Below are 26,575 nucleotides of genomic sequence, written 5' to 3'. Positions count from 1 at the left end.
AAACAATAATAGGAAGTCGTCCCGTTGCGACAAAGGATGCTCCATACTATAGCCCGCTGCGAATTTTTCGATGACTTTCGTCTCGTTGCTGTGTTGTTCCGTTGTTTGTTCAATCTCATAAAAAAAGGAACTGGGAAGAGGTACTATGGTTATCTTCTCATGTCATCGATAATCCAGCTGCGAGGCGGATTATGGAATGCGCTCCAAAGAAAATTAGAAAAATATTGCCTACATTTAGGGTTCTTGACGATCGCACAATGTCGTTGGTTGAGGTGATACCAAAAATAGGGTACTATATTTTCGCCATTACCGAATAGGTAGTGAACAGCGTGGCCGCTGATCCATGTCACAGAGTTCGTTTTTGCTCTTGGGAAATAAATCTTATCGGGGAAAAGAAGTGATCGGGTAGTTATACTGTCGGGAGTCATGCGTGTGAGAAAAGCCAATATCTGACGCACCAAATACCAAACATCCTTTGCCGACCCGCATTCGAAACGATGTTCATCCGTGTCAATCAGTTGGCATGTGGCACACAAGGGTGAATCAGCGAGGTGGATGTGATGTAGGCGGGACTGGCACAACTGCTTCCCATTTACAGTTACGTACCATGCAGATTGTACGTCAGTATCAAGGGTGGTGGCATGCACTGCCTGCCACACAGCGCGCCACTTTGTAGTGGGGTATTTGCTTTCAATCACATTCGGCGTCCTGTTCATTTGCATGGCAGCATATGTCGCCCTCGTCATCATCAAGCGTGTGGGTAGTAGTGCGGTGCGGATGTAGCTTAATTCAAGGAAGAATAGGCTAATGTAGGTGCTCGGATGTCCGATATCATCACAGGGGGTGCGAGTGAGATTGGTCGTAAGGCTTCCAGTAAGAGACTTGTGAGGCACGTCGGACTTCGTCGCCGCAGTTGCAGGTGACAGCTGACGAACAGGGCTTTCGCTCTGTTCTGAACATGACAAAGACCAAAACCCCCTCTGCTCCTCGGGAGGGTTAGGGACTCGTAACGAATCTTAAATAATATGCCCGTATTAACAAAGGATCCCAAAACCGCCAACATGCGGTGAGCCAGGGTAGGTGGTATCGGGAGTATCTGTGCAAAATGGGGGATACGTGACGCCAAATAGACGTTAGCGTATCGTGTCCGTTGCAGGAGGTTTAGACGTCCCAGACGGTGGTCACTTATTCCTGCTCTCATCTGATTCAATAAACGCCTGTAGTTAAGGGCTGTTGAACGCTTCATGCCAGATATGAAATCAATGCCAAGACAGCGGCTTGTGTCACTGATTCGTAGCGGTGCGACGCTCTCGTCGGGTAGGCCTCTGCCTATAGACAGGGCTTGCGATTTGTGGAGATTGAGATGGCTCCCCGATGCCGCGCCTTAGGTCGCCACCCACGCCAGTGCTGTACGAACATCGTCATTATTGCGAAGATGGAGTACCAGATCATCCGTATAGGCAGTGCAGCAGAAAGTGTGTCCACCAAGGGACATCCCAGTCAGGCGTTGTCGGAGGCCGCAGAGGAGTGGTTCCAAGACGAGGGCGTACAATATCGCCGAAAGAGGGCAGCCTTGTCGCACCGATCGCTGGATCTGTATCGGCGGCGTGAGACGGCCAATATATAACACCTTGGACGTCGCGCCACGTAGGAGACGCATCAGTACATTAACTATGACGTCCGGATACCCCATGTGTCGCAGTACCTCCACCAAAAATGTGTGGTCGACTCTGTCAAAGACCTGGCTAAAGTCGAGTGAGTCCAAAATTCCTGGCAGTTGGCGAGCTTTGGCTAGCGCGATCATATCTCTATATCGGCACAATGAAGTGCAAATATTATGGTCACCACCTAACGATGCCTGGTCCTGCGACACAACACATCGTACTGATCGCTTTAGGCGTGCCGCCATAAGCCGAGTGAAAATCTTCAAGTCACTGTTGAGTAAGGTCAAGGGCCGATAGTCACTGATCCTGGATCCGCCTCGTGGTTTGTGTATGGGCACAATCACTCCTTCTAGGAAAGCCCCAGGGATCTGCGTCGTGGGAGACATAAGATCGCGGCAAATATCAGTCCATTCTCGTGCCAGCAATTGTTGATATGTCCGGTAAAATTCCAGAGGAAGGCCATCAGGTCCTGGGGACTTATGAGCAGCCCCAGCCTGTATTGCTTCAATGATTTCTTCTTTCGTTACATCTGCAGTCAAATCCGCTGCCGCTGTCGGAGAGATCGTGCCATAAGTGAGTTGAGAGACTTCGGCGATCACCTCTGGGGGATGTCGATGTTCCGAGTACAGCCTAGTTTAGTGAGCATGAAGGGCGTTTCCTGTGTCGCGCTGGGTACCAAGGCGTCGTCCGTCTTCCGTCGTGATAGCTTGGATCAGTGTCCTGCGTCGGCTCCGTCGTTCTGCAATGACGTGGTACGTGGACGGTTCCTCCTGGGCCACTCTGTCTTCAGTGCCCGCTCTGACGATCGCGCCCTCAAGGTGGCAACGTGTTAATCTGATGATCTGTGCCTTGGCACGGTTCACCATCACCTGCCGTGCAGGTGAGTACTGCAGTGTTGTACATTCCCTTAAGATGCTGTAGTAAAAGTCCATGGTATGTCTCTTCCATGCTGCAACATCTCGGCCGTAGCCTATCAAGGTCTTCCGGAGGGCTGGTTTGGCGCAGAGTAACCACCACGACAGTGTAGACCGGTAGGTGCTACGCCGGCGGCTACAAGAGTCCCACGTGTTCTCTATAAGGCTGCGGCATTCCTGAGAAGCTAGGTGGGCGACGTTCAACTTCCAAGGACCACGGCTGTGCCATACCTTCTGGCGGTCGAGGGTAATGGCGCAGATGTAGGCCTCGTGGTCAGAAAAAGCTGTGGGCCAAACTTCGGCAGCTCTTGTCCCCACAGCTATGGAGCGCGAGATGTAAATCCGGTCGATGCGGCTGGAGGAATGACTGGTGTAGTGAGTAAATCCGGACCGATCGCCACAAACATGTTCCCACGAGTCCACCAATTGAAGATTATTTATAATTGTCGTAAGTTCTGCGCAGGGAGAATGATGTGGTACCTGATCCTCAGGTGCTTGCCTACAGTTGAAGTCCCCTCCGATTATCAAGGCGTCCTAACGGCCCATGAAGAGCGGCGTGATTGTATGAGCGACGCCGACCAGATCCTGACGGTGCATATATGTTAATAAGTTTGACGGGTTGGATAGTAAGAGCCGTGCCTCTGGCGTCAGGGAGATACTCGACGTCTTCTGCGGATATACCTTCGCGGAGGAGGATCGCCACACCACTGCCATTGGCAGACGCATGTGAGACCCAAGTCTTGTAGCCATAGGGTTCCTTGAAGTCTGCGACATACACCTCTTGAAGGAGCGCAATGTCGATGTCTGCTGCGTTGAGTAGATCCTGTAGCATCGCTAGTTTACGTCGGGCACGTATGTTGTTGATGTTAATCGTCGCTAGACCGAACGTTTGGTCAGCCAGGTCGGCAACTGGATTGTGTAGGAGGCCAGGTGTGGGCGGCAGGGGCGGCCCCACAGAGGCTAACGATACAGCCGTAGTCACTGTGGTTGGTTGGTGCTGGGTACAGCCGAGGGAGCATCTCTGTCTTCGGCATCCTCCTGGTGCTGTGGCTCATCCTCGACATCATCCGTCCAAGAATCAGATGCAGCAATTGGTAACTGTTGATTAGTGCTGTCAGTAGAGCGCTTGCGCGCATGTTCAGTAGCAGAAGTGATGTTGTCAGACCGAGGCTCAGAAATTGTATCCGCCGATCCGCCGTAGCATCGTGATGGGAAGGGTGAGTTGTGGTGGTATGAGTCCTGAGTGTCGTCCGACGCCGGATGTTCGTCAGGGTCACACATCTGAACGCTGTAAGCTTGTTGACACCAGTGCCTACCAATTTAAATTTATATATTACAGCACTGAAGATGGTCACTAAGTGAACGAAAATCGATTTTGCGTTTAATAAAACAAAAAAAAAATACGACCAATGCTGTCTCTCCTTCCAAGTATACCCATTATATGGTCGTGGTGCACAGGACACTCCATGAAGTCGCCAATCAATTAAAACATTGTTATTTGTGAGTGCTTTTCGACTGTTTCTAGCTTGCAGTGGAAATATGTTGTTCACATGCATGTAGTACAGTGTGTTGTATTACATTATTACATCCACATCAGAGTAATCACAGTGAAACTTCTATACTTCAGATCTTGGACGCTTTTTACCACAAGCACAAAGGGATCACACCTGTGGAGATTATTCCTTTCTAAATTTTTGTAACAGATCGTACAGATACGCTAGCTTACTAGGCAGCGAGAATATAACCTTGCTTTACTTTCGTGCCTTGATTTTTAATCACATGATTTTATAATATTCCTTGCTTCCTTATTCACTACCCTCTGTCCCTTCTTGCGATCTGAAAACATCGCGGAGGCATATGGTGCAATTCCAGCGGCCAATGGCTCATCAGTTACTGAAGTATACATTTTTCTTGACAGAAGAAAAACAAAAGAAAACAATGCAGATATAAATAACAGAAAAGTATAACGTGCTAACGAAGAAAGCTGGAGCGTTTAAATGGCGAAGAACGAAACACTACCCAAAGGCAATGAAATTCAGTACACAGTAAGGCAAAATTTATCGTATTGGCAATACTGCCAATGCTGATATGCGCCGTTCCAATGTGAGCATATGGCCGGGCTACTTTTCCACTCCCCGCCTTGCTAGGCAAGCGCGACACGCGGCGCGAGAAACTGAGCCTCAACCACAACGCCGCGCGACCTGGCGCAGGCGCGTGTCGCGTCCCATTCGCGTCGCGTCGCAATTTGCGCGGGCCCATTTGAACCTGGGATGTTACAAAAACGCGCGCTGCGCTGCGTCGCGCCACACGCGCTATACGCGTCTCAATTTGCGCCTAGCCTAAACACTCGCGCGCGTTGCGCTAACGGGGGGACACAGGCACGACGAACTTGCCCCACTGCTGCTAAAAGCGGACTGCGCCCTCTGACCGAACAAGTTGAGGTACCGTGCCGGCCCACTCAGCTACCGGGGGCGGACAGGATTTATATGCTGATGTACGTCAATCACGGCCTCTTTCATCACAGCACGCACAGTTGGATGCGCCTACAAAGATGGTTTCTGGGGATATAGCTTTGTGGGAGTCTGCCTATTTTTCATCTTCTGGAAGAAGGTCGGCTGAGGGCGAGAGGAGGTCCCACTGCTTACGCTTGCCAACGAGTAGACGACTTTGCCACCAGTGCCTTCCCTCTTATTTTTGACGAAGCAATGCTATGCCTCATGAAGAAATACACAGAATCAAATGCCTGAAAAGTACTAAAAAAACAATGACTGGACTGTGTCATTTGATGAACTGAAGAAAGTGATTGCCATCATGTATGCTTGGGGTATCATTTATACTAAAGGTATGTCTGTGGACGATCGCTGGTAGCACACTTCGTGCTATACTTTTATCAAGGACATTATGCTAAGGGACAGATTTCAGGAGTTTTACGGATTTCGCCATTTCGATGAAATATCAACCCGATCTAAACGCCTGAAAACCAACAAATTCGCTCTTGTATCTGAAATTTTGGGAAAGTTAATTGAAAGCAGTATTCGTTCTTACCGCTCTGGAGAAAATATAATTAACCACTGTCGAGCAACTATTACTAAGAAAAACAAGATGCAAGTTTACTCAATTCATTTCCAACAAACCAGACAAATATGGTCCCAAATTCTGGTTGGTTGTCAATGTAACAACAAAGTATATATGTGATGCTTCCCCATACCTCTGCATAGAGGACATGCATGGAGAGAAGCAACCATTTGGAGAGTATCTCGTTCTGCGTCTCATGGAGTCATTTGTAAATCAAGGAAGAAATGCGACAGCAGAGAACTTTTTTAAGTCTCCTCAACCTGCTAAGAAACTCAATGAAAAGGAAACTTCATTAGTTGGTACAATGAACAAGGTCCGTCATGAAATATCCGATAACGTAAGGAAGCTCAATACTGAAATACACTCCACCACTATCCTTCACCATACTGGCAACACAGACTGCATCATGACTGTATACCAAGGAAAGAAGAATAAAAATGTCATTCTTCTGATTTCTAGGATATAGAGTTCTGTTCTATGTATTTTCAGTTGTGTAGGGTTTCTGAGAAAGTATTGGGTTAGAGCAGTGCCCCAGATAATCTCGTTCACTAGAATAACATGAAAGGATTTTGGAATTTAACGTTCCCATCCAGTAACTGGAGTACCATCACCCGTGTCGTTCGTGATTCTTGACGTCCAATGATTCTTCTAATACCAAAATCCTTAAAGGATATCTTCGAGTCGAGTGACTTCATAAAAACAATACACGTTACGGAGGCGAATAACAGTGCTGACTAACTTCGTTACAAACTATTCATCGTATGCGGTGATCATAAGGGCGCTGATCACCATGACATTGAGCACAACTCACAAATAAATAAACAACAGCAACATAATTATAAGCTTTGGAGATACTTTCGACTGGCACTAGGAAGTACCATTCGCCTAAAAGTATTTGGTCTTGGCTTGGATCTCATGGGCAAACTGCAGCTCGCTAAGCAAATACGAATTCAGTACGCCTTTTATCTAGAGAGAATAAAAAGGGTAATTTTGTTCGCACTAAGTTTGTCTGTGGAAAGAATCTACCTGAGCACCTGAGACCCTTTTGAGCTATAATTATTTCATCTACGAGTGCTGAAATGTTTCAGGCAATGAATATTTTCTAACGTTCACACTATCACAACATTGAGGGACTACCACTTTCTGTTTATGACACGACAATCTTTCTACTCGAAACGAAGACTGAACGTAAGTTATCTGATTATACTCAGTGAATTAGAGTGCCAGACGACCGCTTGAATAGTCCACATTCATTAATTTATTCATTCGTTTATTCATACAGAAACAGGTGATAAATCATGCAGCCATTTACCTGAAACTATGGGATGAAACACTACATCAGCTTCAGACCAATTGGCGTCCTTTACTTGTGATGTGAATAATTTCGAAAAAACAAAAAAAAAGGAATGTAGCAATCAGTATAATATAAATAATACCGCAGGCTTCTGGATCTAAACTCGATGTCTGTAGAAGTTCAGTATGTATATTTCACCAGTACACGGCTACTGATCTAAAACCTCAAAGGGAAACCGCGCCGCCGATGTGTTTCCAGGCCTTTGTTATACATACAGTTGCCTTGCAGCTACGTGGCTTGAGTGGGTCAGTACTTGATGACCCCTCATTTTCCTACAACAGTTTTCAGGCTTCATGCTGACTGCTGCCCAAACCAGATGTATGCAAGAACAGTCCAGACTGGTCCAGGAGACTTAAATTACGTCATGTGTGACAGACGAGTCGAGATGGGAGTAGACACACGGAATGTCACTCGTGTGTGTGTGTGTGTGTGTGTGTGTGTGTGTGTGTGTGCGTGTGTGTGTGTGTGTGTGTGTACGTGCGTGTGTGTGTGTATGTGTGTGTTTGTGCGCGAGTGAGTTTTTCTTCGAGGCATCTTCAGTTTCGGTTTGTCTTTTAGTTTTGTTACTGTCAAATAGTATCTTCAAGATAGAGAAAAGTCTCATTACAGAGATTTGAATTCCCATTTGTATTTTCTTTCGTTTAGTCATGGCTTTTTGGGAATTATTCGCAATGATTACGCTTTTCGAAATATACAGTGGGGACTTTCAGAACCTGTCGTCTTAGTTGCTGTTGGATCTACCGTGTTGCCGTGGCCAATGAAACTCTTTTGGTCTGCGTTAGGCATCTTCAGAGGTGCTCCTGGTTCTGCTGAGGCTTGCCAACTGACTGATCCGATGTCAAAGAACGATATAAATACCGTGAAAAAGGGACGTGGTAGAAACTTGCACGTGATCGGCAGAGATAATCCTTGCCAGATATAAAATTTGACTATCGAACTGTCGTCTGTCAACGATAATATTTATCTGTCGAATCTGTAGAGCTACTGTCCATATGTCACTAAATTTCGTTGTTTCTTCTTTTCTGTTAAAATTATCTCTACGATTTCATATTTCGATTGCTTCTCTATATAGTCGTGACTTTTAGAAATAACCGTGTGGGGTACATAATAAAGAAATTAATAAAGATAGAAACAAAGTAACGTATCACATGAGCTTGGAGTAACACGATACCAGAGTACTTTCTGTATGCAGTGAAATAGTTGTCACATCAGAACCATAAAAGTACCAACAAATGTAATTAGAAATGGAGCTTATAAATCTTCTTTCATTTTGAAATCTCAGAATTTCATCCTAAATAAGACGTTTATTAACCTGTTAACATTCGCGGCCACTAAGATGTAAGCGTAATTGCCGAACCTAGTAAATAGTACTAGTAAACAAGCAGTTCGATAGATGAGTACGTTAGAAATCATGAAATATTATATGGAAAGGACTAATGACATAGAGGAATGGCATTTTTGGTTGCGTGTTTGTTGTAAAGATAGGGGCATTCGTTTCCAGTTGCAGATGTCGTGCTGTAAAGGAAACGCGCTGTTGCACTCAAGCAGCAAGTGTTAGCGTCTACACTGTCACTAACAAGGAAATGTGAAGCTAAGTTAGCAGTTTCCATAAAAAAGTCACAAAGAATTTATGACAATAACCCCATCTGTCTACTTGCTTTTCATTATAAATCACCTGCAACATCAATGAAACATGTCGGAGTTAAAGTAAAGAGTTATAACACTCTGTTCCGTTCAGTGCGTCACCATTAATTACTATCATATTAATCAAGCACGAGGCGAAACTTCAAAAAATCTCAGGAATTTTCTAACAGCAAAAGAGTAAAGCAGTGAGGTTATCATTTGACAACGGCTGACTGTTGAGTTCGTTAGGCGGGCAGAACAGTGCTGGATGTACTGAGAAAAAGGCCTTGAATGAGCACCAGCGCAGTGGCTCTCGTATTGCAGCACTCCTGAAGGGAGCGTTATTCCCATCATGAGGCAGCTGGACGCGGCAAGCGGCTCTGGATGCTCACCTACGAAGTCGACCTTCCGGAGGTACTTGAGCAGCTCCATGCCTTTGATGGGCTTCATGGCGTCGCACAAGCCGGGCCTTCCGTGGCACAGCTCTCGGTGCATGTCCCTGCAACAACGTCACACAATAAGTATTAGCATCTACACACGGATCAACGACAGTATGACATCACCACATTATTGATACTTCTGCAGTACTCTTTTTACGAAATTTATAACAAATTTGTCTGTCTACGTATAGCATAGTTGTGCAAAGTCATTTAGCTTTTACAATATCGCGAATCGTTCCTCCAGTGCACCAAGCTAGTAGAGAAGCTAGTTGACTCCTGTGTATTAGAAGGGTAAAACAACAAACCCGCTAAATTACAGACCAATATGCTTAACGTCTGTTTGCTGCAGCTTTCTTGAGCATGTTTTGAGTTCGAATAAAATAAACTCCTTGTGACAGAAAAGCTATTAAAATGAAAGGTCGTTATTTAGAGTCTCGGTCAAGCACTAAATTTTAATGTGTCAGGAAGTTACAGAAATGCTTTTATTCACAAATCAGCTCGGATATTGAAAGTAGCTCTCGTACGAAACTCAGCATTTGGCGTCCGAAATGCTGCGAAACGTACATGAAGAGGAACATGCAGATTCCGTACTCTGGAAAGCGCAGACACAGTGCCACAACACATACTGCGAACGAAGATCCGAGCATACAAAGTTCCCATATATGGGTGGCTGAAAGATGTTTTTTTGAGTAATAGAATCCTGTACGTTCTCACAGACGGCGAGTGTTCATAGGAGACATGGGTAACGTCAGAAGCGCCCCAGGGAAGTCTCGTAGGACCACTTTATTCTCTGTACATAAAAGATTTGATGCATAGCGTTAGCAGCAATCTGCAACTATTTCTCGATGGCGCTGAGGTGAACGGGAAAATGTCGTTGTAGGGTGACTGGATACCGTGAACAGAATACCCTCGAGTAGCCAAAAGGACAGAAACGCAAAAACACAACACATTAGCTTGCCTAAAGCACCCTTATCTCCAAAGTAAACCACAAGAGCTCCGTAATATTCAGATTTGGTGACTATAGTGGCCAGGGGAGATACGACAATTCATCTTAGTACTCACAAAACCAGTTCTGGACGATGCCACCTATTTGAACAGGGGTCCTGTAGGCTAATAACACAGGATCACCGTAGGATCGCCGTTAGGGTACAAACATTGCACCACTGGATGGACCTGGTCAGGCAAAATGGTCACATACTCCTTGGCAGTGATGCGACCTTGCAGATGTGGAGTAACGGGCCAGTTGTGGCGCCTTGAAAATATTCTAAGATCAAAGATGGCGGCCACCGCTCGAGCCGTTCGGCTAGCGCGGGCTCGGCTGGCCGGCCGCGTGGTGCCGGACATCGGCCCGAGCACCTGCTCCATCGGCCGCGTCGCTAGGAATTCCGCTGTGGCGAGAACTGTGCTTTGTGTCGGTGGAGGAGACACGCCGGGAGTGCCAAAGATGGCGTTAAGATAGTACCTGCAGATTTTATTTAATTTCAATCTTTCTTTTATAAATTTATCTGTTACATTCATAATTCGCAACTGCCTAGTGATGGAAACCTTCGACCATTCGATTCATGTGTGTATTCTTATTGTATACTGCAGACTCAGCAGTATTTGGCCTGTAATGCGGCAACTACGTATCCCAGTCCCTTGAGAACGAAACCAGCCAACACTATTAATATTGCAACTCTGAGTCTGTGTGTGCCTAGTTATTTGGGAAAGCCCGCACAGAGTACTCAAGGGGCCCATGGAATACCATGATCTGGCTGCCCAAATCGTCACCGACCCCCGCCATGTTTCACTCTTCGGGCTTAAATTCGCGAGGAAGTTGGAAACTACACTACTGCCATTAAAATTGCTACACCACGAAGATGACGTGCTACAGACGGGAAATTTAACTGACAGGAAGAAGTCGCTGTGATATGCAAATGATTAGCTTTTCAGAGCATTCAGACAAGGCACCTACAACGTGCTGCCATGAGGAAAGTTTCCAACCGATTACTCATACACAAACAGCAGTTGACCGGCGTTGCCTGGTGAAACGTTGTTGTGATGCCTCGTGTATGGAGGAGAAATGCGTACCATCACGTTTCTGACTTTGATACAGATCGAATTGTAGCCTATCGCGATTGCGGTTTATCGTATCGCGACATTGCTGCTCGCGTTGGTCGAGCTCCAATGACTGTTAGCAGAATAAGGAATCGGTGGGTTCAGGAAGGTAATACGGAACGCCGTGCTGGATCCCAATGGCCTCGTTTCACTAGCAGTCGATAGGCTGCATGGCTGTAAAGGATCGTACAGACACGTCTCGATCCCTGAGTCAACAGATGGGGACGTTTGCAAGACAACAACCATCTGAATGAACAGTTCGACGACGTTTGCAGCAGCATGGACTATCAGCTCGGAGACCATGGCTGCGGTTACTCTTGACGCTGCATCACAGACAGGAGCGCCTGCGATGGTGTACTCAACGACGAACCTGGGTGCACGAATGGCAAAACGTCATTTTTTCGGATGAATCCAGGTTCTGTTTACAGCATCAAGATGATCGTATCCGTGTTTGGCGACATCGCGGTGAACGCACATTGGAAGCCTGTATTTGTCATCGCCATACTGGTGTATCACCCGGCGTGATGGTATGGGGTGCCATTGGTTATGCGTCTCGGTCACCTCTTGTTCGCATTGACGGCACTTTGAACAGTGGACGTTACATTTCAGATGTGTTACGACCCGTGGCTCTACCCTTCATTCTATCCCTGCGAAACCCTATATTTCAGCAGGATAATGCACCGCCGCATTTTGCAGGTCCTGTACGGGCCTTTCTGGATACAGAAAATGTTCGACTGCTGTCCTGGCCAGCACATTCTCCAGATCTCTCACCATTTGTCTGGTCAAAGGTGGCCGAGCAACTGGCTCGTCACATTACGCCAGTAATGTTGAACTGTGGTATCGTGTTGAAGCTGCATGGGCAGCTGTATCTGTACACGCCATCCAAGCTCTGTTCGACTCAATGCCCAGGCGTATCGAGTCCGTTATTACGGCCAGAGGTGGTTGTTCTGGCTACTGATTTCTCAGGACCTATGCATCCAAATTGCGTGAAAATGTAATCACATGTCAGTTCTAGTATAACATATTAGTCCAATGAATACCCGTTTATCATCTGCATTTCTTCTTGGTGTAGCAATTTTAATGGCCAGTAGTGTATGTGAAACAAGATCCAGCCGATCAAATGACTTTTTTTCCATTGCTCCGTAGTCCAGGTTCTGTGGCTTTTCCGGTTGCGGACATTTGAGTCACTGATGAGTGGTTTTGAAATTCCAGCTCACGCCGGAATCCTCTGCTTATGGAGCTGGTGCTTGCTGGGTTCGCGGGTGAGACATTCAGTTCTGCAGTGACTTCCGCTGCTGTCGACCTGCTATCGTCCGTCGCACTACTCTTCAATGACCGTCTGTCACGAACATCCAACACACCGTTTCGTTCGCGTTGTGACTTACCGGATGATGTTATTCCGCTATCCTAGGCGTGGTGTAAATCTTGCATATGGCGCCTCTTGAAACACCAAACACTTAGTTTACTTTCATTACGGAAGCATATGCCACAGGGGCATCAACGATTTCCCCGCTTTTGAATTAACTTAGATCCGACGTAATGCACTCACGACACAGAACACTGTTCTGACGCTCGCAACGCATAGAGGACAATGCTCATGTGGCGTGGCATTGGTTGCCAATTATTTCCATACTTTTGTCCAACCCACGTATATCTCGTGTGATGAACGGCAGCTTATTAAAAATATGGAAAGATGTAAGTTAATGCAACTGAGTGGGCGAAACAATATTGTAACCATCGAATACAGTATTAGAGGTGTGCTGCTTGACACAGCCACGCTTATTAAATATCTAGCAGTAACGTTGCAAAGCGATTTAAAATGAAACGATCGATTTTTAGGGATGGTGAATAGTCGACTTTGTTTTATCGAGACATCGTTAGGAAAGTATCGCTGGTCTATAAAAGAGACCGTCCAGTGAACACCTACGCGAACCATTATTGAGTGCATATTTATTGGCAGGATCCCCATCAGGTCGAATTAAAGGAAGACATCAAAGCAATTCAACAGCGTGCTGGTAGATTTGTTAACAGTACGTTCGATCGACACTTGAGTATTACGGAAATACTCCGTCAACTTAAATGCGAATCCTTGGAGGAAAAAGACCGTATTTCCCCCCCCCCCCCCCCCCAAAAATTATTGTGGAATTTCAGAGAACGGGAATACGTTACAGACCGCACAACTGTTCTACAGCTACCAACGCACGAGTCGTGCAAAGACCGCAAAGACAAGATAAGAGCAATCAGGGCTCACATGGAAGCTTATAATCGATCCACTTTCGAGTGGATCAGGAACGGGATCGATTAGCAGCGGTACAAGGTACCATCTGCCACGCACCGAATGGTGAATTGCGGAATTGTGTGTAGATGCTGAACCTTTAAGAGAATTACTGCGCGTCAGCGCTCGAAATAAAACAAATTAACGTAAAATTTACAGACATAGGTGCTGGCATCTATTATATGCTGTACAGTAAGTGCTTTGAGATTGCTATGGCTTGAGATCTCGAACAATGGCATCTCAAACTACTGACAGCAATTTCTAATTCCCGGGAAATCTTAATAACAGAGACTGTCCTCGGTCATTTCAATAGTATATTTTAGTTTCCATTGCACATTTCCAGGATAGGTTCATCTTCCTGATTTGATACATAATTCTGTTGAACAGCGTCAAAATTTTTGGTGCAAGTCGCTTACTTTTAATCGATACTTGCTGAGATTGCATATTCGTGTCTGGATAGGCGACAGTAATTGGCTTGACTGGTGCTACGTGCAATTCGCAACAATGAACAGGATAGTGCAAAGCGAATTTTTGTGAGGATCACCATCCAACCACATGGCTTGTAGCGTACAGTTAACTCAGATGGCTCAGAGGTTCTTCTATGGGTGGTAATTATAGAGCCGTGTTGCGAAATTTAACGAAGTCAGATGAAGACGAAGAGAAATGCGACAGAATGTGGTGAAGAAAATACAGTACAGAATTTGTGTGATGGGCACATTTGGCAAAAAGTGGAATCGTGTTTTGTAGACAGCGTGAGAGGTTGTGGGTTAGACAAAACGGACAAAGGAATTTTTATTTCGTTGGGTTGAAACAAATTTAGAGTGTACTGGCACTTTCAACACAAACTATTCAAGAAACACGGCGATTTAATGCAAAACAGGTCAGTATCAACGAACGATGAGCGCAGGGTTTTGACATTCGAGCAAGATGGGACTAACTGCTCTTCCAAGATTCAGCTTCAATATTCCGTACTATTAAGGAGTATAACTATGCAACGGACCAACATGCTGTGTCACTGCAAGGGAGTGAAGATGCTATTCTGGAGTGATGAGCATGTAAGGTGATCTACGGTCTCTAGCTTATTTTTGGTAGTCAATGAGAGTGATGAGAGTTCTCTTTTCATTCGAGTAATCATAATTCATACTTGCACACTAGATATTTATGATACAGATATCTTTAATAGTCTATATGTTACGCCGAGGAGAATCTGGGTACAAGCAATGTGATATTTCGTTGTCAGTAGCTTGCCGTTGTCTGTGTAGTATTAGCGTGTAATTAGTGACAGAATCATGTGTCCGTCACGCTGCTGAGCAGTTTGGGAGAGTAACTAGCAGAACATACATGATGTTGCTTTTTGGAAATATGGTTTTGTAAAGACTGATTTTATAAGTGTAGAGATATTCAGGTAATATCGCCGCTGCATTGCTTGATCGCGTGTAATTTATGATGAGTTTGAAAAAGGAAAATCTTCGGTATGTTTATTCCTTATGGATTCGGGACGGTTAGTTTGATTGTCGAGACGAGATTAAACAGAATTATCTGCCCACATGGCTTGCACTCACAATCATAAGTTCACTATTCCTTATATGGCCCAGTTATATATTTTTTTATAAGAAGTGAATTTGGTAAATATTATTATTACCGGTAAAAGCTGGTTTCATAATAGAGTTTTTTAAATGATAGCTTCTTCAGAACCATTCAGCAGATTCAGTTTTGATTTCACCACCCTCTTACTAAAGTTTTATTTTGTAATTGTCACCGCATTGTTCTTAGCAGAACACAATTACTTAAAGCTTAAAGCCTGACGTGCTTGGCATGGTTGCTTTTTCTTGCACTGCACTTAGGCGGGGTTTTCTTTAGCTGGTTGGCTGCTACACTGCACTCTAACATTCACCACTTTCGAACAGCACCGAGTTTCCGTTGCCTCGAGCTGTCACGAAAGTTTGTTAGGGCCAATTTAACACCACTGTTAGGACACAGTAAGATTGTTTGCAGACAAGCATTGCATTACAAATTACCATCAGGTTCAGTTCAGTTACAGTTTAATTCAGACCTCGTTTCTTTTGTCACACATTCTTACTCTCACAGCGCTGTATTACATGTTCGCGTGTGTGTCAATCAGTGTAGGAACATCTTCTTTGGAGGAGGTGAAAGATGTAGTTAGAGTCAACGGCCTCTCACAAGGCTCCCAAGTGTAGCATATAATGATGCCCTATTCTATGCAATTGTAATTCATTTTTAAGCTAGCGCCAAATTGTTTCACGTTTGGTTTTACAGAAGGATTCAAAAAATTAAGTCGGCTGATAAAATAAAAAAACGTAAAGGTTCTCCACAGATTAGGCCAGCAATGGAAGACGTAGAAAACACTAGAATCAAGGATATGGACCAGAGGCCGCGGGTAAAAATTTTTGGCGAACACATAGACCCGAATGTATCCAACAAATAATTACCATGTTGAAGTGCTGCTTTGAGATGAAGAGCCACAGGAGAAGAATTCGTGGTGGACCACACAGATCCGCAATGAAAGCAGAGACTCATATACCAAAATCTTTTCCACAAGACCTGTCTTTACTGGTTCTGAAGTGCAGTGGCCCAAGTATACCCATGTTTCGATAACTATACTTAAGTATGATTTCAAACAATATGTCAGACCACGTAGCAACAGATTTAGAACAGATCACCTGCTCGAACCGTATCAGGCGAGTGATGTTCCATCATATGGGTGACAATTATTGAACTATATGAAAAAAACGTAAATTAGTTACAAACTACGTCGTGCACACACTTTATTCAATATGTTAACGTTATTACAGATATTTGGATTTAGGTTATGACATGTCCGATATGCCTGCCATTATTGGCTATAATATGGCGCAGACGAATAGCGAAATTATGCGTGACCCGCTGAAGTGTCGGAACATAGATGCTGTCGATGACCTGCTGAATGTCTGTTTTCAACTCACCAATGGTTTCGGGGCTGTTGCCGTACATCTTGTTTTTAATATAGCCCCAAAAAAAGGGGTCGCATGTGTTCAGATCCGGAGAATAAGGCGGCCAATCGAGGCCCATGCCAGTGGCCTATGGTTACGCCAGAGCCAGAATGTGGTCCCCAAAGTGCTTTACCAGGACATCAAACACTCTCCTGCTTCGATGGGGTCGAGGTCCGGTTTGCATGAACCACAGCTTGTCGAAATCAGGATCACTTTGGATATGTTGTTGTTGTTGTTGTTGTCGTGGTCTTCAGTCCTGAGACTGGTTTGATGCAGCTCTCCATGCTACTCTATCCTGTGCAAGCTTCTTCATCTCCCAGTACCTACTGCAGCCTACATCCTTTTGAATCTGCTTAGTGTATTCATCTCTTGGTCTCCCCCTACGATTTGTACCGTCCACGCTGCCCTCCAATACTAAATTGGTGATCCCTCGATGTCTCAGAACATGTCCTACCAACCGATCCCTTCTTCTAGTCAAGTTGTGCCCAAACCCCTCTTTTCCCCAATTCTATTCAATACCTCCTCATTAGTTATGCGATCTACCCATCTAATCTTCAGCATTTTTCTGTAGCACCACATTTCAAAAGCTTCTATTCTCTTCTTATCTAAACTATTTATCGTCCACGTTTCACTTCCACACATGGCTACATTCCATACACATACTTTCAGAAACGACTTCCTGACATTTAAATCTATACTCGATGTTAACAAATTTCTCTTCTTCAGAAACGCTTTCCTTGCCATTGCCAGCCTACATTTTATATCCTCTCTACTTCGACCATCATCAGTTATTTTGCTCCTCAAATAGCAAAACTCCTTTACTACTTTAAGTGCCTCATTTCCTAATCTAATTCCCTCAGCATCACCCGACTTAATTAGACTACATTCCATTATCCTTGATAGTGATGTTCATCTTATATCCTTCTTTCAAGACACTGTCCATTCCATTCAACTGCTCTTCCAAGTCCTTTGCTGTCTCTGACAGAATTACAATGTCATCGGCGAACTTCAAAGTTTTTATTTCTTCTCCATGAATTTTAATACCTACTCCGAATTTTTCTTTTGTTTCCTTTACTGCTTGCTCAATATACAGATTGAACAACATCGGGGAGAGGCTACAACCCTGTCTTACTCCCTTCCCAACCACCGCTTCCCTTTCATGTCCCTCGACTCTTATAACTGCCATCTGGTTTCTGTAGAAATTGTAAATAGCCTTTCGCTCCCTTTAGAATTTGAAAGAGAGTATTCCAGTCAACATTGTCAAAAGCTTTCTCTAAGTCTACAAATGCTAGAAACGTAGGTTTGCCTTTCCTTAATCTTTCTTCTAAGATAAGTCGTAAGGTCAGTATTGCCTCACGTGTTCCAGTGTTTCTACGGAATCCAAACTGATTTTCCTCGAGGTTGGGTTCTACTAGTTTTTCCATTCGACTGTAAAGAATTCGTGATAGTATTTTGCAGCTGTGACTTATTAAACTGATAGTTCGGTAATTTTCACATCTGTCAACACCTGCTTTCTTTGGGATTGGAATTATTGTATTCTTCTTGAAGTCTGAGGGTATTTCGCCTGTTTCATACATCTTGCCCACCAGATGGTAGAGTTTTGTCAGGACTGGCTCTCCTAAGGCCGTCAGTAGTTCCAATGGAATGTTGTCTACTCCGGGGGCCTTGTTTCGATTCAGATCTTTCAGTGCTCTGTCAAACTCTTCACGCAGTATCATATCTCCCATTTCATCTTCATCTACATCCTCTTCCATTTCCATAATATTGTCCTCAAGTACATCGCCCTTGTATAGACCCTCTATATACTCCTTCCACCTTTCGGCTTTCCCTTCTTTGCTTAGAACTGGGTTTCCATCTGAGCTCTTGATATTCATACAAGTCGTTCTCTTATCTCCAAAGGTCTCTTTAATTTTCCTGTAGGCAGTATCTATCTTACCTCTAGTGAGATAAGCCTCTACACCCTTACATTTGTCCTCTAGCCATGCCTGCTTAGTCATTTTGCGCTTCCTTTGGAAAATGGAGTTGTGATCATCTTCCAGGACCTTCATGTACCGTTTGGTAGTCGCCGTGCCATCAAGCAATATCGCAACGATTATTCCGTGACTGGACATTGCACACAACGCAATCATCCGTTGATAGTGAAGAGACTTCTCGATTGGGAAATGAGGATTCTCAGTCTCCTAAATGCACCAATTTTGCCTATTGACGAACCCATCCAAATGGAAACGGGCTTCGTCGCTAAACCAAAGCATACAGCGCGTACTAATTCCCATCATGCACCGCGGCCAACCGTGCAGTTTGAACGTCCTAACGCAAACCGTTCAGAAGTTATGACGATTTTATTTCATATTGTTCAATAACTGTCACTCTGTAGGCATTTTAGTAGTACACAGTGTAAACCAGTTCCGTTGGGATGTTCGTGTGAAATTCCAAACTGCAATGCCGTCTCTTGGAGAGTTGCACATTACGATCCCGGAAATTTCAGCAACAGCTATTTGGATCACTGAACCGGCATCCTGTACATGAATATTACAGTACGTGTCTGATGCCGGAAAACTGGGGTTGAGCAGCGAAGCAATACCGAGGTTTGTGCCACGTTTTGTGACTGTGGGCGAGAATTCATCGACTTCGACCCGAATACTGAGAGGCAGGTTCATGGTTGAACCTCCACGACAACGCCCCAGCCCAAAAAGCGAAGATCGTGCGTGAGTTTTTGACGAGCATAAGGACGACAGTCCTGGATCAACTGCCGTATTCGCCGGATTTGGCTCCAGTCGACTTCTAGTTGTTCCCCAAATTGAAGCTGGCAATGAAAGGACGCAGTTAAGGACGCAGTTACGACGCAGTTAAGGCTTTCAAGGCAATTGTAAAGCAGTATTATTAAAAAGATTCCAGGTTTATACTGCTTCAAGCAGGCACCGTTCTGAATATAAAAAATAATGGCTATTGAAATGCAACACTACATTGACGGCGTGCAACAAACGCCAAAAAAGCACGAAGTGAACAGCATGCTTTTCAGAGCAACCACGCAAAGACGGGAGGGGGGAGGGGGGAGGGGGGGAGGGGGGAACAAAGCTATCTACATTCTGTGCATAAGGAAATATTAAGGAGGGAATTTCTCATTTACTATCAGTTTTGAATGTTGGTTTTTCACGAGAAAATTGAGTTATACCTTGTGTAAATGCACCAACTCAGGTCGGAATTCGGCAGTGGCAGGATCATGTCCTATCCAGGCTGCCTTTATTGTTCCACGATACTGTTGCTTGAGTTGGTCTCGATCCCACAACTGTTAAGTGAATGTTTAAGCAATATTTTGACAGCAGGCATAACGTTTATGACTTCTTAAGGGAGTCTAGGAGCCTTAGGCTCACGTTCAAAAATTTTTTCTGACAAAAGCTACTTTTTTCACTAATCGTCATTAACAAACGAAAGGACATGTCTTAAATGCTAGTAAATTATTTTTTGCTAGTAAATTATGACCAAATGGAGTACGAAATGGTGGCCAAATTACCTCTGCATAATTACGCAACTTAACGGTTCGTACGGTTGATGTACAGGTCTGCAAACAAAATTAAACATCTTTTCATCATCAGAATTAAGTTCTTTCTCGCGTTAATCTCAAAAATAAAATTTCCTGAACTGCACTTCAAAATAGATGCCATTTGAAAACGTAGGTGCTAAAAACCGATCTATTTTGTTGCCTTTAAATGTTGATAAGTAACAAGATTACTCGAAAGAACTGTGACAGAAGCCCGAACAACAGGTACTGACGTACTAGAACATGCATTTATACTATGAAATGGTGTGCTGATAATGGCTAGGCACTAGCCGAAATCTAGATTTGCCGAACAAAACCTGCAAGAAAAGAACCACTGATTGCTGTGCTGTATCATTTGAAAATCAATGGAACTTCCCCGCATGCAGTGTCGCTGAAGGGAACCTATTGCCAAATTGGAAAATTTTCGATGGCGAAAAGGCACTGAGGGCGATGATTGGCGATGTGACACCAAGCAATAGCAGTACGTAACAGATAAATAGTTGGCACCAAAATATAGGAGAGTATTTCAAAGTCTCCTTCTCATTACTCCTAATGATATATGCAGTGCAGTAACCAGTGAATCTCAGAGAACATTATATACTAGTCTTGCCGTCAGTCCGACAAGAAAATAAGGCAGAATCTTTAGCGCGAAGCTTTTATTTTTTAGCTTGCCAAAGAATATTTGTAAAAAATACAATTTACTTAGTTTGATTATGTTAGGACGGTGATTTAGTTTAGTTTTTTCATTTTCTGTTGTAGTCTAGCACTGAAGCACTTTTTCGGGGGAGTTGAAGCTTTCGCTCGCACTTCAGTTTCCAAGGAAGGACAAAATCACGGGAGAAAACAGTTTAGATTGAGTGCTCGGTTAATGGAAACCCAACTGGCGAGCGAAAGGTGGGGAGGAGGTAGGAGAACGCCGGTGCCTCCCATCCTCTTTCGGGACAAATGGCTCAGCGTTTGTATGGCGGACTAAGGATCCAGAAGTATGGGGTACGATACCTGTGGAGACACCGCATCATTGTGTCACTATCAGTTCTTTCAACTCTGTTAACATTTGTTGATGTAAAAATGCCTAGTCGCACCGTAGTTCATTTCGAGGGTAAAGCCCTCGTAGCACACTGTGGTGTTCACAGAAACCTTCAGTTTGACGATAGCTTTATTTTGTTACGGTCCCGATTTTGATGAATCACTTACCAAATTAACTGATTAATCCACGATCGGCCATCATAATTTAGCTTCGGTCGGTATTACAGGCTGCAAAAGATCATCTTCTGACAGAAGTTGGATGTCGGTCACACACATCCACGAAATCTCCAGTAATGTCCATTCTTGTAGCCTTTCGCCCTTCAGTCAGTATGCTCGGCACAAATTCGAATAGGTTTTTACACTTATTCAAATGTTGGCGTTCTCTAGTTTCTCTCTCACGGTCACCCATTTCGTGCCAGCGTCAGTCACACTCGTTCGAAGTTGTGTGTAGCCATACTTGTTGGTACCTGAGACCTGAGTGGTATTCATCATTGACAGTTTTCTTTCCTCCAGAAATGCGTATATTCGTACAAGAATTGTGCAATTTATGTGTCTTCACGTGCTCTACATTCGTATGGTCACAGTGGATAACTCTGCTTGAGATTATCTATATTGCAAGAGGCCTAAGCTGATTCACGGAAAAATAGTCCCAATTGCAGTTTGCTATCTAACGGCTTCCAGAGGCAACACATTTCAATATTTCGTACGATTATTGACGAAATTTAAATTTTAAAATGCTTTTATATCTACTCATTAAGACGCGTAAACTTACGTTAAATTTTTAAAACAGACAACTGTTACAGTTAGAAACTGTATCTACGAGCGCATGCTGAAAGGTAATGACGCCGAAGTTTCTATTCTATTCTCAATAGCGGTTGAGGTATTACATGTCATGCATATTACTCGGTTGACTTTCCCGCTTTGCTGAGGTAAGCTGTAACCCTCTACCGCTAGAGGGCTCCGAATTGTAGCGTGCATCATGGCAATGTGTAGCGTAGCGATGTCTGTGCACCGCTAGACTTTCATAAAAAGAAGCGTGAATTCGAAGAGCACCCTCTGCTTCGGTATCACAACGTCAGACTGCATACGAGCGTCGCGACGTCTGCAAAAATCAGAAGGATTGTGTTCAATGTCTCCGATCATACTCCAAATAGAGTTGCCAACTCTAACGTATTCTTCTGAATTTTTAAGCCTACTCCCGTCTCTCGTTTTTTTTTATACGGGAGATACAATCTCCCGTGTTTGATAAAATAACACCGATTAAGTTTTAAACCTGCCGCATATTTTTCAAATTTCGTTGTTGGACGATCTTTACATCGATTAATCGATACGGCATAGTATTATCGATACAGTTCGATTTGTAGGGAACACAAAACATAACACTGTGTTGCGAGTCACGTTGCGATTATCTGTTTCTTTGTCATTCCGCCTAATCCGAGTTACGCGAAATGGAAGAATCCAAAACTCTGCATAAAAAGAGAGGAAAGTACTTCTGTACATATCGGAAGAAATGGAAAGAAACTCATTTATGAGTTAATCCTATAAAAGGAAACAATTCTATAGCGAATTGCACCCTTTGCGAGCGTGAATTCAGCGCAGCACATAGTGGTAATACAGACCGTCAGCAGCACGCCAACACCGACGGACACAAAAACAGAGTTAGGGGAAGTAAAACATCTATAATATCCAGCTATTTTCAGTGCCCAAGTGATAGTCTCACTAGTGGTGATTCCGACTAACAGTAAGTTGCAGTGGGTGTATTATACAGTGAAACACAACCTAACGTATATTAGCATGGACTGTACAAATAAACTTGCAAAGAACGTATTTATGGATTCGGATGTGACCAAAAAAATACGTTATGGTAGGACTAAAGCAGAGTCTATTGCAAAAAACGTATTAGCGCCTAGAAGTGTAAGTGATTTCCTAGATGTGCTTAATGATCCAGAGAAGTCTAGCACATTTTTTTTCTGTGGCTACAGATGCGTCGAATTTCAAGAACAGGAAAATGTTTCCTAAAGTAATCAGGTACTTTGAACCTTGTGTTGGCGTCAGAAATAAACTATTAGGTTTTGTGGAACAAGCAGATGAGAGTGCTAGTGGTATTCATGCTTTGATAAAAAACATTCTAGAATCTCATTCACTAAATGCAAATAACATTTCTTCTTATAGTGCCGATAATGCTAGTATGAATTATGGCAGAAATAAGTTCGTGGTGAATTGTAGAGTGAGAAAAATAACAAAATATTTTAAGCAAACTGCACATAATCCATAATGGCACTAAATGTGCTTATGATGTCGTAGATGTAGACATAGAAATGATAGTTGTTAATATTTATGGACATTTTTCAGTGTCAGCAGAACGCAGGGAAGAATTAAGATCTTTTTTCATCTTCTTGGTACTGATTGGTGTGTAATTTTAAGGCAAGTGCCTACTAGGTGGCTGTCTCTCACACCAGCTGTTGATAGGTTAATAAAGAACTGGGAGCCAACAATAAGTTATTTTCAAAAGCACAAATGTAACACGTAAAGCTTTGAAAGTGTATTTTAGTGATAAGGATCCAAGCAAAATGTTACATTGGAAATATTATTTTGGAAACCTCAAAATATCCAGAGATTTCAGATTTAACTATAATGGTGTCCTGTAGCGCCATTGAAGCTTTATCAAAGAAAATTTTGCAAAGAAAAGTTAACTCGTTTTTTGGAAGCAATGCACACAAGATTTTAAATAGATTAAATCCCGTCAATCATAAGAAAATTCAAAATAATCTTGCTGTATTTTATGATACCTTTCATACTTCCATTGTAAAAAATGTAAATATTTCCGACAATGCTACAAGTCCGTCCTTGCTCCCACTGTGCCTAAAGAATTAGGTTAATTTTAATGATTTTCAGAACATGCTTTCTCATATTCAGATAGACATAAATGAGGGTAGCCTGTACAATGAATTTTGTTCTTTGAAAAATATAATAATTGCAAAAATTGCCACCGACGGTTGCACAGTTGAAAAGTGGGTATTCGTGATGATTTAGGCAGAGGCCAAATGAATTAAAGCCCAGGAGATAAATAACATTCTTGGCTTTGTTTTCAGTCTAGCATCTAATGCTCACACTGCAAAATTTTTTTCTTTGATGAACAGCAAATGGTCAGCTGAAAGGAACCGATGCAATCTAGATTTAATGAAAGATGGACTACAAATAAGTGTTAATCTTTGTTACATAAGTGATGAATGATCGCAAACTTCAGACAGCTGCCAAAAGTGTAAACAAATATAGTTATAAGTAAAAAATTGTGTAGACCTTCAGATCGTTATGAAGAAGAATTTTGGTTGGTCCCTTCAATAAACCTGTTTTAAGATTTAAATAAATTGTTTTACGCCTATTAATTTTGTTGGGTCCAAGTCTCCCTTATTTTGACAAAAAATGTTGGCAACCCTACCTCCAAACAGCCACGTCTTGGACCCCACACGATTTTCATCTATTTCCAAAACTTAAGGACCACCTTCGAGGGCTCCCTCTGCTAGTGATGAAGCGTTGCAAGCAGAAGTGAGATTGTGGCTCCGTCAACAAATTCAAACATTCTACAGTGACAGTATTGAAATGGTGTTGTTCGTTTGCTTCATTTAAGCCCTCCGGGGTGGTAATATAAGAGACAGTTTTATTGGTAATTGGAGTCTGTGGTAGCACAAGAATAAGCTACTCGAAATAATTCGTTTATACAATTGTCATTTAGATCTGAAAATGCATTTAAACTGTGCTTTATTTTACTAATCTCACTTCCTTAGCCCTCTCTTTACCTTCCCGTGAAAATGAGTGGATGAAAGTGTGATTGTTTGGGTTGCAGAAAAAAAAGATAGAACTAGCCAGAGATGAGTAGAGGGTGGTGGTTTTGCGAAGAGAAATCTGTGATCAAACTTGAGCAAAGAGGTTTGCAAAGGTCTCCGCAAGTTACCCATAGTTTTCAGGGCGTTAGGTAGCTCCGTCAGTGGATGACTTCTCGCACCCCTCTCCCGTTCTTCCTTCCCGCCACCCCAGCTGGTTCAGATTGGAAGACGTTGGACCCGGGTTGTATCATTTTTAAGAGTCGGGTGTACTGTTATGGTAAGAAAACTAGGTGTTAAATGAGCTATTTTATCTTGGATCACGCTCGAACTATATTAGTTAAAGTCAACACAGACTGGGAAATGCTCGAAGACGTGATGACATTCGTGTTTTTGACAATTTAGATGACTGTAATAGCGTAGCTACGACAGTTAGAGTATGGTAATGTTCTCAGCGTGGCACCTTTGTTTTTGAAAGTCAGTGGTTAAAACTTCTCCATTTAAGAGGGCACATAAAATGATTCATTTCCACTTACTGGTTTATGAATCTAATTCGGTTTTTATGGTCTTTTCTTTGAGTGATAGTGTTGAGTACACTTCGCGTTGAACACATAAGGAAGCCTTAAGGTATAAAATTTCAAAGTTTACGAGTTATTACCAGCTGCTGATAACTGTTGTATATGTCAGAAGTTTAATTAGAATAGTTCAACGGGGTCAGTTTTAACATATCGTTGATTTTCTTTGTGACTCCGAGATGAACAAGTGTTAGCTAGAATACTTATCAGATTGGATGCAGAATGACTTGAGGTACTTTTCCGGTATCGTTTTCCAAATTTGGGATCGGCTTCTTTGTACTTGATTTGCAACCACGTATTTCGTGGCAAGTTACGGGCCCAGTTCTCAGCGGTCAGTAAACATCAGACTATACTCTTTATTAATTTTCAGTCACTGGTAAAGAAAGCAACAGCCCAAAGAGTGTATTTTAATTGATTAATTATAATTATTTTTCTTGTTTTGTTTGTGATGGGTGGCGGTACCACATGGTCTCTCACGTATGGTTGCGTACGCTTTACGTACTGTACAGATGTTCAGGATGCAATATTAATTAAGTGTATTTCAGAGTCGTTGTAACTTGCCTATGTAATCGTGATAGTGTTGTGAATTGTTCTTGAATTTCGGTTTAATTTCAAAACCGTGGTGGTAGATCATTTACGACAGAATTTTGTAATGCTTGTGTCAATTAAATTCTGTAAACGCCACAGTAAATTCTCTACCAACACAAACATTTAACGTAATTTTGACACTTTAAATTAACCATAGTTAGCAAAAATCACGAGAGTGATCGTGTACCCAGTTCCTGTTTGAAAACTTTCTCTGAAGTGAATACCAAGCTTACATTTGATTCCTTTTCTTGCTAATGTAATTAATATTAGCGTTCCAGTGAGTGACGCACTTCTAAATCATTCAAGTAGCACAACGGCTTTTGATAGCAGTTACGTTACGAGATCTGATGGTCATAACCGAAGTCTGCTGATTTCCGATGATTAGCGTTCCCACTGCCAGTGATATTCAGATTGCAGTAGATAATATAAAGAGTATCTTGCATGTCAGTGAGAATCCTGTATTGTGAGACGAGATTATTTCCATTATGTGAAACCTTCCTGCTACCTGATGTGAGACGAGATTATTTCCATTATGTGAAACCTTCCTGCTACCTGATAGTATGACGATCTTATATTAGCCCTAGGAAGCAAGATT

The 26,575-nt window shown here is 43.1% G+C and overlaps 1 protein-coding gene across 1 annotated transcript in view; it reads right to left on the bottom strand.

The window, feature by feature from the left end:
- Nucleotides 1–26,575, bottom strand: part of LOC124789384 (metabotropic glutamate receptor 4-like) — an 876,620-nt gene that overhangs the window by 178,390 nt on the left and 671,655 nt on the right. The window contains exon 6 of the mRNA XM_047256716.1: nt 9,023–9,129. Within this exon, the coding sequence (XP_047112672.1) occupies nt 9,023–9,129 (107 nt within the window). The remainder of the gene's footprint in view (nt 1–9,022; nt 9,130–26,575) is intronic.

This window comes from Schistocerca piceifrons, chromosome 3, assembly GCF_021461385.2.
Source record: "Schistocerca piceifrons isolate TAMUIC-IGC-003096 chromosome 3, iqSchPice1.1, whole genome shotgun sequence".
Lineage (NCBI taxonomy): Eukaryota > Metazoa > Arthropoda > Insecta > Orthoptera > Acrididae > Schistocerca > Schistocerca piceifrons.
This window is presented reverse-complemented; position numbering and strand designations above follow the sequence as displayed.